At 33.0% G+C, this 12,648-nt stretch overlaps 1 protein-coding gene across 1 annotated transcript; it reads right to left on the reverse strand.

The window, feature by feature from the left end:
- Window positions 1-4,253: 4,253 nt before the first annotated feature.
- LOC130613724 (acireductone dioxygenase-like) lies at window positions 4,254-11,883 on the reverse strand. The gene is made up of 2 exons (XM_057435059.1): window positions 11,727-11,883; window positions 4,254-5,496 (listed from the first exon to the last, which is right to left on the reverse strand). Exon 2 carries the CDS (start codon window positions 5,490-5,492, stop codon window positions 4,938-4,940), a length of 555 nt encoding a protein of 184 aa, XP_057291042.1. The 5' UTR covers window positions 5,493-5,496; window positions 11,727-11,883; the 3' UTR covers window positions 4,254-4,937.
- Window positions 11,884-12,648: the final 765 nt, after the last annotated feature.

A 12,648-nucleotide genomic window follows, 5' to 3' on the forward strand; every position in this document is an offset into this window, starting at 1 on the left:
TTTATAGAACAAAAAATATAAAAAATGCTCACTTTATGATCTTTTTTATTATAACGTGGGTCAGTATTTTGTATCATCTAAATTTTGACGCATTGCGTCCCACGTCTCGATATCAGGATCCGCGTCCCGGGTCCCGCGTCTCGAGTCCCGCGACGCGAGTCCCGCGTCTTGACTCAACAGGGTCCCGCGTCCCACGTCCCACTTTTCCGATATGCCCAATACTATCCTCCTCTCAGAGGAACGTGAAATCCCAGGGTCGATTTTTTCTCAAAAAATGCTCCAAAAGAAAAAAACGACGGTTTTAAAGAATTTCCTATGCCTTCGGGCGCGGAAATTCAATAACTGCATCTATATCCACGTTAAAATCACCATTATCGTCCAAAAATCCACCCTCAATTAAATAAAACAAATCATCAAGGTCTTCCCCACTGAGAGAATCCTTTTTGTCCGCCGTCATTTTCAAAAACTTTGCAGTGTCGTCGGGCCGTCGCCAATATTTCAACTACGAATTTCTAAACAAAGGAAACCCACGAAGCTAGACTATCTTTTTTTCTTATGACTATGCTTTCACATAATCACTGCTAGCACATTTCATTGCGCATAATCATTTGTACTGTTGTTTTCGAAACCAGCAAATTAAAGCATCGGTCGTCTTTCAAGATGTTTTACAGGAGAGGCTGCAGAATAAAATTTCATGATGAGTGTGTTGATTTTAAAGACCAGACCGACTGCCATAGTCAGCTCTATAATAAACCAATTTACATGTTTCAGCCATCATAACAAAAGTAGTCTAGAAGCAAAGACTAAGAATGTTTTATATTAAAAATGTTCGTAGGGTTATAAAATTTGATGTTTTTAACATAAAAACAGTAAATTTTCACCTAAAACTTTGCTGGACGACATCAAACTAGACCCAAAATTTAAAACAATCTGTTAAAAATACCAGTTTTGTTTATATCTTTCCGCTGAATTTTTTTTATAATTCAGTATTTTTATACATTTGCAAAATGGGTGGCTAAATTAAAAAACAATAGAATATATTTCTCCTTATTGTGATGGTCACGGGTCAAAACACAGAAAATAAGAAAGTTAAAGATAAAAATAGCAAAAAATGTTGAACAACATGTGAAGAACATTTTTATTATTTTGCACTACTAAACGTACTAAACAAATTGATATTTCACTTTGTGAGTACAGATAAAGAACAGATTCAAAAAAAACAGATGAAGGCACCATATTGCGCGTTCGATTTGTTGTTGATATTTCCGGTCTGTGTATTTATTCAAATTTGGCGCCATCTCATCATAACAAACTTCATCGTTCGAAGCTCGTAGTATTTTGTGGAAAACGGACTCAAAACATGAAATCAATATAGAAAGTGTTGCGGAGAGGTTGCCAAGGCAAAGGCATTAAGCACGGCAAGGAAAAGGCAAAGGCAGGCAAGGAAATAGGAAGAGGAATCAGGAAGGCAGGGGTAGGCAAGGCATGGGAGCCACAGGCAAGGACATAGTAGGCAGGTACCAGAAAAGGCATAGGAAGGGTAGGCAAAGAAAGGCACGGTCAGTGCTGGCAAGGCAATGGAACGGCAAGGCAGGGGTACATGACTTTAATAGAAAATCTCCACCTTACAACTCAAAGATTGCGTGTACTCAATATGTCTAAGTTAAGTATCGTATTAGTCCAGGAGTATGGAAAATATTGAGGTGCAAATATTTCAAATTCAATATCTCAAAAAAAGTCAAATTTATCTCAGGTCAATATACAGTGAATCATAGCAGAATTATGTGCCATTACAAGTATTTAAACAATCGGTCATAACGACATATCATTTTTTGATAAATCTGAGATTAACTTGGTTCCAATGACAACAACATTAAAAAGTCAAGATATAGAAATAATCAGAGAAGTCTTAATCGAATACATGAAAAAGCACTGCGGATAGTCTATAGCGACAGTTCTTCTTCCTTCGCAGACCTCCTTCATAAGGACAGCTCTGTTACGGTACACCAACGAAACCTACAATCTCTTGCAACTGAGATGTACAAAATAAAAAACGACATGGCTCCAGAAGTAATGCAAGATATTTTTCCTGTTTATAATCCAAAGTACAATCTAAGAAATAATCGAGAATTTACTGGCCGTAATGCTAAATCAGTTTACTATGGTACAGAAACTTTATCCTTCATCGGTTACAAAATCTGGCAACAAATTCCAGTAAGAATCAAAGAAATGTCATCCTTGCAATCCTTTAAATCCCAAATTAAAAAGTGGGTACCAAACTGCTCCTGCAGACTATGTAAAAAATACATCCCACAAATTGGTTTTATATGACTGGCGGATGTACTCTCGCTAATTTCATATTTGCTTATACACTCACTTAATTTATACAACCACAAATGTTTAAAAAATTGTATATATCTAAAAATATTTTATGCCTTATATTTATACTGTATATTTTAAAATCTTTCTTTTCAAGTTGACATTAACTAGCTTTTATTAGCTATATATGTATTTATACTTAGTCAACTATAAATAAATGAATAATAATACTAATAATAATAACAATAATAATAATGTTTTCATTTTTGATGAGACGCTGAATAAAAGAAGTTTAATCGCCGGCAAACGAAAACACGCGATTTCCCGTAAACCCCGGAGTCGGCCCGTATAGTCAAAAGTAGCTAACTCTAACAGTGTAGCTAGCTAGCTAGCTAGCTAAATGCTATCTAGTTTCTATTATTATTCTATCTAAATCGGCAGTTTTAAGTGAGAATAAGAATGGGTTCACAACATGCAAAAAATAGTGATATACTAACGAGCTAAAACATTTTTTTCTTGAACAAGCCCTTCCTCTGTCAGCTGCGATATAGCTTAGATAAACGAAAGTTTGAGTTTAAGGCGCTATGTTATCCGAGAAAAAGTCACGTGATATTAGTACAAATAACCCATGGATCACGTGCCTAAAACTATACACTGAGCTGCTCTCAACCGGATTCAATGCTAGGCCATCTTTAAAAAACAACAAAAACTCCATCGCCGCGCTAAAAACACGATGTCTCGCTCAATCAGATATTTACGAAAATTTACCAACAAATGACCAGATAAAATTACTGGGCAACACTGATAAAATGGCAGAATTTTTTATAAATTTGATGTATAGGGACGAAATCGTATAGAAATCCTATATACTCTTCACCGTGCTTACTTTTCACTTCTATTTGGCTTATTTAATGAGGAAATGGGCTTCGCTACGCTCCGTGCGCTAGCGCGCACTCCGCTACTCTCCGCAAAAAATATTGTTGTTGGTCATGATAGATATTTCTTAAGTTCAGAGAAGTTTAAACGAACGTTATATTGATAATTTTAGCATTATAACGCTATTATTATTATAGTACGTAAAATATTCTTGGTTATCTTAAGTGAAAGATCTTATTTTTAATGTTTTTTGGTAAGTACATCCAAAACCTACTTATTTTCATCCTGTACAGCCATGAAGATTTTTGTAAAAATGTTGTTAGGAAGATATACAGATTCTTAGTTATAAAATATAGTTATTTATTTGTTAATATAGTAGTTACCTAGTAGATTTTAGGATTTAGAAATCTATAATATTTTATCTCTCGCTTAAAATTTATTTTCTGGCTGCCAAAAAAAAGCAAAATAGTTTTTTGTTCGCCTCTCCTTTAATACAAAAAATAACACAAGAAAAGTTTCGTAACAAAATTCGAATACACGTAATACTTATATTTTTCAAGTGATAAAAACTTTACTTATGCGGTGAAACTGATTTTATTCTGCGAAAGATATTTATTTCAAACATGATAAATAAAATTACTTTCAGACAATCACAGAAGACAGTTTTTCCCGTTTAGCATTTCCCCGCTTTGTTCATTCAAAATGTGTTTGTTTACATCCCCGCGGAATTACGTCACAAAGGTTAGTAATTTACCGAACAGAAAGGCCTCGTCGACCCTGTCATGCCGGCAACCGTAGTACTATTTAACCTTAACCAAAGCTTACAAATAAAAAAAGTTCATATTCACACTATAATGAACATTTTAAGCACAACTTGTTATCCATCGTTAGTTCTCCTTTAAAAAACAATGTAATTATTATCGGACTATCAGACTGTTCGAAGTCTGAAAACAAATTGAAACATGCCAGAATATTTCATAATTTTGCATTCCTTAACAAACAGGGAAAATACCCTTTGACATAGGTGGACGTATAGGTAAGAGGTAGAACACAGGATAGTTTCAAAATTAAATTTTGCAGAATACATACACAACTATGATAAAAATTTTCACCAAAAAACACCCAAGATCATTAAAAAGAAAACAAAAAATAATCCTTACACCAAAGCTGTTTTTTAAACATATATATTTCTATGTGACATGATTTAGAATAAGACTATTTGTAGTTTATTGATTGTATTTATTGATTTAAACTGACAATGCATGCGGTGAAAAGTTTTTTGAGCATAACTACAGAGAGATGTAGGATTTATAAATTTTTAAACATTTTCAAAAGTACGAAATAAAGTTATATAAGTTGATGCCAAAAGTTGTTTCTTAAAAAACGAGTTTCAGGCTAATGTAAATGTAACAAATACGTAAGTTTTAAACGTAGCCGAAGAAAGGGCTTAGTAAACCTATAATATATTAGAAGTAGTTCCACACAATTTTTCATCAAAACCGTTTGTTAAACATACAAGCATGATTACACATTTGTTAATGACATCACTCACTTTAAAACACACGGGCAAGTTTTCTCCTCTTTACCACCAATATCATTGTCGACTGTCTACAGTGTATGGGTTTTTATGATTAAATTTTATATACAAAGTTTTGAAGCATTTTCCAACACATACACTATGGTTCAAAAGAGTGTTGTATAGCATCCTTAAAGAGAGAAATCTTTTTTTATGTACTAGTCTTTCATTGACCTAAATAATATTTCTTTACGTATTTTTTTCTTGTAAAATGATCGTCGGCGGGTCTGTTCACAGCCAACCAAATTGGATCACCAACGAACAAGCGCACCTCTTTTATGTAATCAGACTCATCCAATGTAAAACGATGGTATATTCCTGCAGGGATTCCAATCAAATCGCCTTTTTCAATGAAAACACGGACCCATTCATCCTTTTCATTTCGGAAATCAAAATAGCCACTACCTTCAACCACATAGCGAATTTCATCATCCTTATGAAAATGCTCTGTATAAAAGCATTTTAACTTTTTATCGTAGTTAAAAAGTTTTTCTTTTGTTATTTCGAGAATATCATGTGAAGCATACTCTTGTTCGGTGGTGTACCGTTTGAGTTTAGAATCTTCCAAATAACGCTCTCCTTCAGCATACTCGTCAGGATTTAATTTGTCAAAAAAAACACCCAGTTGTAAAAGTTCTTCCTCAGAAACCTCCACATTTGGTGATTTTTTATTTGGAGAATGTCGATTTTCACTTTCCTCTAAAATCCAAGCTAGAACCATTGTGCTAAAAAATGAAAGATATAATTATTAACAGACAAACACAATAAAAAATAAAAGATATAATTATGAACAGACAAACACAATAAAAAATAAAAGATAAAATTATTAATTACAGGCATTCAAAAAAAAACTAACATAAATGTGGTCTGTGATATAAATACGGAAATTTGGTCCGACATTGCGCATTTGTGTCACCCAATGACTCCTCAACTGCTGTGAAAGGGTGGTTGGTAATGTTTTGAAATTACAGGTGGCTACTCTACATCGCAGTACAATGCAATTAACGTTATCTACTTGTTTATATACTTTCAGCCAAGCATGCCTGGTCAATTCAGAATTGTTGCACATGTGTTTTAAGAACACTTAACTCCACGGAAACGACGCTCTTAATTTTTTACAATTTACGGCATAAAATGTTTTTAAAGACGTTTTTGTAAAATAGCAAAATAGGCAATCAAGAAATTTTTATTTTCTATGAATATTCCTAGATACAAAGCCATATAAATCCTAAATATTAAATGCTATAATACACTACACAAGCATTATAAGTGATCTGCCATATATATTACGAATCATGAAATTTATTATAAAAAATCATTTTAGCCGCTATGATTATCATATATGACTTTGAATCATAAGGTTTTTACCCAATCAGAATTTATTAAACTAAATCCAGCAAGAAAGCAAGGCAAAAATTGAAATTTTACCATACTGGGCAGTGAAGCAGAAAGATCTTGACCTTTTAGAAAGGAATGATATGAGAATGGTTAGGTGGATGTGTAACGCCAGTCTGAGAGACAGAAAGAGTTCAGATGAGCTAAGAAGCAGGCTAAGTATCCGTAGAATTAAAGATGTTATCCAGATAAGAAGATTGAATTGGCTGGGGCACTTGGAAAGAATGGAAGAGGATAATTGGGTAAGAAAGTGTAGAGACTTGATAGTTCCTGGGGCAAAGCCCAGAGGCAGACAGAGAAAGACTTGGCAGGAGGTTATAAGAACAGACTTGATACAGAGGAAGTTGAGTTTAGATCTAATACAGTCTAGATCAGATTGAAAGAGGGTCATTAATATACCCCGTCCAACCCATGCTAGCATGGAAAACGGACATTAAGCCGAGAATGATGAATGATGGTGATTATAGCCTTTATTTGTTCTGAATTTTTAGTCCTATTAAGCTGCGCAAAACTTGGTCAAGCTCATTAGCAATTTAAGTTCAGCTTAGATGTGATTTTAAATACAGGTCATACCAAACCAGGAATAAATACGTAAACCGTGCTCAGATCTCCAACCAGATTGATAATTAATATGGGTGACAGACAACAGCTGTTGGTTATGTAAAAATTTACTGTTGGTATGGGTAGCTCTTATTTTTTCTGTACATTGGTACAAAATGTTTTTTTTAAATTAAGGAGAGTAGGGAAAAAGCGACTTGACACAGTGCAGGCCGGACACTACATGAAAAATGAGATCATGGGAAATCAATATAGGGTGAGCCTCGCGTTTTTCACACCGTCTTATCCATGATAGAGTAAAAAATGTCATGAAATGTTTTTGGAACTCTTCTCTCTACCAAGCATTGTATAAACACACTGCAACTTTTTGTTGTGCTAGTGCCAATCAGCTAGTAGAATTGTAGTAGATCATAAAAATTTTAATACAGAAAGGACACATGCAATGTAAATAACACCTTAATTTAAGTAATTTTGTAAGAAGATGTTATTAAACTACCAAGAAAACCCTTATCGTTTTAACACTCATCCTCAACAGAATCTTAAGGTATATACATGGAAGAGGTTAACAAATCGCTGTAGTGATGCACATGTATACAAAAAATTAATCAAATTAAAGGAGTATATTAATGTACATTATTTTTTAATGTACTTCATGGTTTATTATTTATTTACATCGTTTATTTAATGTATATTTCACACATTCTGAATTTTCTTTTTCATTACACAAGAATAATAATCTTCTCTGAAGTCTCAACTTATGGACTTTATCTTATAAAAATATGTCTAGAAATCCTAACCCTCAATTTCCCAAGAGAAGACCAGAACCAACATGGTTTATGTTGTTACAAAGCGCAAGAAAAAGAACATCTAAGTAGCAGATAAACAAATATTTTGATTTAATTTATATACATTTATATATTTGCAATAAATTTTAATAAATTTGGTACGGAGGAGGGGGCGGTAAAGAAAAGGGATAATTACATTAATGGCTGTTGTCTATAAACACATCCACAAATAGACTATAACTTGGTATAAATGGTTTCATATTTCACTTGCCAACTGAACACACAACCCCAATTTTTGACCTAAATTGGGTTAAAGAAAAGCATAATTTTTTTTTATTACCTTATAACTGGATTTATCCACATGCTTGCTAATACACATTTTATATTAATCATTCTGTAAAATAAATTTTGATTTAGGGGAATTTAACCCAAAAATTATTTTTTACATTTGATCCAACTAATCAATAAAATCACAAATAGATATGACCCTTAGTTCTCAAATGTTGTGTTTTCTGCATTAACCAACAGCTGTTTTGGCTTGAAAAATTGCTTGTTTTTTTACGGAATACTACTCAAAATCTAGGCATGTCACTAAAAATATTCCATTGTTCGAATTAAATATTAAAAGTGATCTGCAACAATTAAGATAATTTTTTTACGTTGACCAACATACTGCATTGTTTCATAATGATCACATTTTAATTATTTGGAACAAAATATGGCATTGTTTAAGCTCCATACAATCGCATTTTGATGGTTTTAGAACAAAATATGGCATTGTTTATGTTCCATACAATCACTTTTTGATGATTTTAGAACAAAAAACGAAGTTGTTTAAGCTCCATACCATATTGATGGTTTCAGAACAATATACGAACCCATGCAAAAACAAACAGGACCCGTAGAAGAACAGAAACTTTGAACATTATAAATATTTACATATTTTACTATTTTTTGAATGTCTATCCTGTATAAATAATTATTATAAATATAATACGACCTTATTTAAGGTCCAAGCGGTCGCGTTTTGCTGGATTTGAATAAAATACAGCATTGTTTAAGATCCATACAATCATGTTTTAATGTAGCAAAACGAACTTCATTATTATTTTGAAGTAAAGATGTGTGATAATCACTGCATTTCATTCTAAAATGAAAAGAAAACAATTCTATGAAGCTTAAAAATCGCTGTAGTTTGCTTTAAAATGACAAGAAAACAAACCTAGAAGGTTCAGCAGTTGCCTTACTTCCCTCTAAAATGAAGAGACAAATTTAAAATCGCAATATTTCTTTCTAAAAGGAAGAGGAAACGCCCCTGCAAACATAAAGATCGCTGTATTTTGGTATAAAAGCAGAGCAATCAAAACTACTATTTTGAATCTAGGTCTATTCATCGAAAAATTTATATAAAAATTCATAGCTTTCATAATTGTTAGCAGTCCTTAAAATTAGAATTTTTTTACGTCAGCAATAAAATTGCCGACATAAGATACATTTTAACTGATTTGCGTCGGCAATATTTTTTTGTAGTGAAATTTTTCGGCTGGCAATAAATTTCATCATTCACCTTTTATTAGGGCTATACCCCTCATAAATTCGATGCATTGATCTCCTAAGACGATGACAAATGGGAATGGAGTACAAGTCTTCTTGAGATGGTGAACTTCGTTAGTTTAATATAACAGTTCAGTGCCAACTGGCTTTTTATGTTTGAGATGAACTCATTGGGTTAGGGCATCATTATGTTGTATATCACAGAAGTCGCCAGTGACATGCTTCGAAAATGCTTGTCACCGGCACAGTTTAAGGTGAAGCAAAACTGTACATGAGACTCAATTGTTAGTCTTCACAGAACGTCTCTCCTTACAAAACCGAGGGCAGGGCTGACTTATTGACTGCTGTGTCGTGTGAGAGAAAGAACTTCTGGACTTCTTTTTAATACGATATACAATTTTTAAGATTATTATTACAAATCGAATGGCACCACAGTATTTCTGTAGCCTAAATGACTTTAGTTAGTGATAATGGCCTAACTTACTAAAAATCAAATGTAGTTATTTTGTAGTCACAATAAGTAGGAGTAGCTCAAACAAAACAAAAATATTGTTATTTAAAAAGTTCACAACGAAATAAGTTGGCAATTTTTTTGCCAACGCAACTACGGTATTTTTGTATTTTACGTCGGCAATTACGTCGGCAGTGCCGAATCCCAACGCTAATTTTAAGGGCTGTGTTAGTGCTTTAAAGCAATAGCATACGTTCTTGTGTATTTTGCAATATCAAGTACAATTTATGTGCAGAAAACATCTTTTTGTTTTGATTTGCAAATTTTATGTTTAGTAGGTAAATTTGATGCGAAGAAAAAAAACAACAATGTTGGTAGATATTTATAGTGTTTTCTATTTTTCTTGGTGCTACGAACATTTCTCAGATATCCTGATTCCTTGAAACAGTTAATGGATTCAGACTTCTGATTACTAATAATAAGAGAATAGACGGGAAAAAAAGAATTGATTTTTGATTTTCACTGAAGTTTTTTACACAAAACTCACCAAAAAATTTTTTGACCTCGCAAAACTTTCTGCCCCTTAAATAGTTCAAAATAGTAACTCCAGAAGCAAGAAGCAACAAAACATGAATAAATCATCAATCCTAATAAATCTATTTTTGTGACAATGTATGAAACGCGTAGTTTGGGTAAGCATTGGCTTTAATTACTGAATAACAGTTCGAATCCCTCCTTTTTTATTATAAAATTTAAAGCGTCTATTAGAACGAGAGGTATATGTCAAAATGATTTTCTGATTATTAAAGACAGATCATTTCAAATTTATTTAAAAGATCCACCCGAACACGAAGAAAAAAATTCGGTGAAACCTATAAATATGCAATAAAAAACTTGGGTGGTAAAAAGTTTATATGGTGTATTATTGAATTTGAAATACAGTCCCATACTTTATCAGACTTTCTTTTACACTAACCGTTAAATATAAACTCCACCACTCTTGAAATAGTATCTAAGTTGATAAGAGCCTGGACATAAAGGTTAAGTCAATGTCTAACAATACATACATTTATGACAATATAAAAACCAGCTGTCCAACCGCTAATGTAAATATAACAACAAGATATCTAACACTTTCTGCTATGGCAGCTCTCGGCCAAGTGATATTTTAAATTCAATTTTTTTAATTCAAAATATTGCTCAATTCTAAGGTCTTTTTCAGGTACCTTATCCTCCTGGCTAAAGTATTTACCCCTGGAAGATTAGCAAGAAGACAATTGCCTGGGGTGCAATTATCCAGGAAGGAATTGTCTCTAGAACCACCAAGCAGAAGTATGTAATAAAGTACCCGTCCTGATGCTTCTCCGCAACCATTCGTAATTTATTCAATTCATTCAAACTTTACGTGTCTACTAGAAAAAAATGACTTTCCTCTGTATGGCATTTTTGTTATATATATTTGGTTATATTTTGTAATCAACATACATATGCAGGTTATGTACATACAAATAGCTCTGCTCTAAATTTGTCTACTGCTAAATATTTCAAAACTGTTGCTCATCCAGCTCACATTTAGAACATACACCAAGCGTACAAACAAAGAAGTATTTGAAAACAGGATGTTCGATTTTGGGTATATACATGGGGAAACAAAAGAATGAAAGATGATTGGGTTATAGTAAAATGTCACTCAAACTCAAAAAGAAAACATTGCAGAGGAGAGGAGAGAAAAAAATCTGTTAGCTTACACAACACATAACACCAAAGATAGATTGGGGAAGAATTCTAGAATTTGTGTTCATTCAGACTGAACGTTGCAGTTTTCTCTTCAGAGAGACAACTGTTTGAACACATTTATATATACGCCACAAACCATTGTCCATTCAGCTTTTTTCACTTTCACAGGGCTCAAGGTTTTCATGTAAGAAACCCCAACAAAAATGGAATGTTTACAAAATTTTTACTGTATATTATAGAGCTGTAACAAATGCAAGTCTTTTTAGCCAGACGCCTATTGACAAGCTAAATTGTGTTTTTAACAAATAGTACGAGCTGTGTTGTGTTTAACAAATAGTACGAGTAGTTAGCTATATAATAGCTTTTACCTGCCCAGCAACAAAAAAATTGCAGCAAGTATACAGAACTACTCTATGATCTCTAAATGAAAAAAGTCATTTGCAAAATAATTTTGCTGAAAAACTAATGAACGTACCTTCCTTGAGTTGTAGTTAGTATAAATGCAGAAAATTTGAAAAGGGGAAAGGGTTTTCACACCTCAGTTGGCAATGTTTTCCAGGGCTTGCTATCCGTCGCTGGAACGGAAAACATTAGTTACAAGAGTCGATTGGTAGGTCGTATTGTTTTTTTATCATGTCGTACTTGCACTGGAGAAATGCCGAACATAGAGCAAACTGGAAAAATACCGTTTCATTTAAAAACAATACGCGATCGATTCGCCTTCATTTTGGCGTGGGAGGTAAACAGATTGGGAAAGGACAAGAAGAAGATATATGGCTAATTAATAAAACTTAATGAAAGTACAGTTTTTGTTATTATCTGTTATTGTTAGTACTTGTTCTGGTTTCCATTCACTGATTGAATGTTTTTTTTACCAACTAAATCTTTTTCTTTACCAAATGGCGGAGGTTAAATATAATCCAATCTCGTTAGGTAAGTTTAGAACTGTAAAAAAATTGCTTGTTTTTATCTTGCATTGTCTTGGTTACTCAGTAAAAACACACTTATTAACCCTATTCGGTCCGGGGGAGGCGGTTTCCGCCCCCCCCCCCTGACGGTTTTTTTTAATAACTCCTGATTGCTTTCTTATAAGTAAGTAAGTAAGTAAGTTATATTTGCCATCATTATAAAATCGTTAAAAATATTTACAGAGAAAAAGAAATTGAAAACAAAATAAATAAAATAATAAACTATATATAATATTAAAATGTATCATAAAAAATATAAAATGCAATTTTCCTGAGTGTTGATATGTTTGATGGCTGGATAACACAAAACAAGCCAAGGCGAGATTTCCATTGTGGTCCATTTCTACCCTTATAGAAAAAAAAGATAAGCAAAACGAAAACGAAAGGATTATCAAAAGATCATATGAATTTAATTCACAAAATCATCTG

This window comes from Hydractinia symbiolongicarpus, chromosome 11 (assembly GCF_029227915.1).
Source record: "Hydractinia symbiolongicarpus strain clone_291-10 chromosome 11, HSymV2.1, whole genome shotgun sequence".
Taxonomy (NCBI): Eukaryota; Metazoa; Cnidaria; class Hydrozoa; order Anthoathecata; family Hydractiniidae; genus Hydractinia; species Hydractinia symbiolongicarpus.